Here is a 1,788-nt window from a genome sequence, read left to right as displayed (position 1 = left end):
GTTTCGCCAAACTCGGCCCATCCTGCATAGCAGCCCTGGTATTGGCACGTAAAACCCAAGAAAGAAGAAGAACGCCCTCGTAGATAGGCACCACATGTGTTCTGGAGCATATAACAAACAAACAAAAAAAAAGGTTTCTTTCTTACACACACCACAGATTACATATGTGCCAAGTAAACACCGGGTGCCGAATGCATTTAGTTTGTTTGCTTCAGCTTAGAAGGACCTGGACGCGGCAGCATCCGAGTTTGGGAAGCCAATCGCCTTTCGCAGCCCTCTTAATCTCCTTGGGGTTTGATTGCCCGTTAGCCTCGAAAGCAACGGGAGTTACGATAAGCGGCTCGCGACAACAGTAAGGCGGGACGACACGCGGTGTTTTGGTTCCCCCTGAGAGAACCAACGCGCCACTTCGCTTCTGCCACTACTCCGACGGCAGCGCGCCAAAAACCGAAGCGCCCGTGCGAAACAACAGCACTTCGTGGAACGAACCAGCCATCAGCAATGTTCCTGCACGTTCTCTTGCCAACTGCAATAGCTGCCTTCGCTCTTCTGCCCCCTAGCTTCGGGGAAGACGCCGTGCGCACGAATGCCGCCACGAGCGCTCCGAACGCAACGGCAAGATCGACGCATCGCGGGGACCGCTACGTCCCCATCCAGAGCATCAGAAAATGCGCGCAGAACAACTCGTCGCCCTTCATCGGCGAACGTTCTCTCTGCACGTTCGACTACGTTGTGGACGTGTCACCCTACCGCGATCCCGAGTCCATCGCCACTGTGCTGTGTCGCTGCATGGGCGTACCCTGCACGCCCGAGCGAGGCTTCCGCTGCGTCCAAGTCTACCGCCCGCTGAACGCGACCTACACCTTCCCCGACGGCACGACGAGAAAGAAGAGCTACCTGGTTCCCAGCGACTGCCGGTGCGCTTCGACGGAGACGAGCGCGTGGAACCTGACGCGTCAAGTGGATCCACCGCCGTCCTCAGAAGCATCGTCCTCTTCACTTCCTTACACAGTGGGAGAAATTTACGGTGAAGCTGTGAAGGATGCGCCTGCGGGGGAAGGTTTAGGCGCAGAGCCATGCGCCGATCAAGAAGCGATATAGTGGGAAAACGACGCTTCGGTTGGAGCCTGTAAAGATGTGAGTGAATAAAAAAAGAAATGCTATTGGCCGTAATTCGGAAGCGATAGGAAGCACCTTGCAAAGATTAGTTACCGCTGACGGTAATTAGCCTCTCCGTGCCTTAAGTCATTATTCCTTCATCTCATAACAGCTCAACGAGGTTTGTACCTTCTGCCAAGTTGAACCCATAACCAGCATTGTTAATGATGCGCGTGATGCTACGCGACGCTATTGAAGCAGCTTGCAGTAGTGAGGAGCGCGGAAAAATTGCTTTCGAAGACTCCACGAGTGTGTAAAAGTCGTTTTTGATGTTACGTAGAGAGATAAGAGTGAACGTTTTGGTATATAGTCACATTTCAATGTCGTGTTTTCATTTCGAAGGTTAATATGCGAAGCAGATGCCTGGTGATGCCTGCAGAAAACAGTCTGTGGCAATTAGTGGGACAATAATATAAACGCTAAATTAGTTAGGACCCAAATAAATCCTCGATATCACCATTTTCATTAATTTCGCGGAAATAGGTTGGTTATTAAAAGACATAATCAAGGTAAACGTTTCACACCGACACCCAGCACCGGTACATCAATCCGACGTCACGGATTTGAAAACATTTTTTTTTGTATTTTGGCCTTTTTGGGCCCCGTAACAGTTCGTTAAACTTGCCAAGT

The 1,788-nt window shown here is 51.0% G+C and overlaps 1 protein-coding gene across 1 annotated transcript; it reads left to right on the top strand.

Annotated features, from left to right (window-relative positions):
* The first annotated feature begins 449 nt into the window (after positions 1–449).
* On the top strand, positions 450–1,101 carry LOC119459132 (uncharacterized). Its single transcript, XM_037720961.2, has one exon. The coding sequence runs from the start codon at positions 502–504 to the stop codon at positions 1,099–1,101; it is 600 nt and encodes a 199-aa protein (XP_037576889.1). The 5' UTR covers positions 450–501.
* The last annotated feature ends 687 nt before the right edge of the window (positions 1,102–1,788 follow it).

Source organism: Dermacentor silvarum, chromosome 7 (genome assembly GCF_013339745.2).
Source record: "Dermacentor silvarum isolate Dsil-2018 chromosome 7, BIME_Dsil_1.4, whole genome shotgun sequence".
Taxonomy (NCBI): Eukaryota; Metazoa; Arthropoda; class Arachnida; order Ixodida; family Ixodidae; genus Dermacentor; species Dermacentor silvarum.
This window is presented reverse-complemented; position numbering and strand designations above follow the sequence as displayed.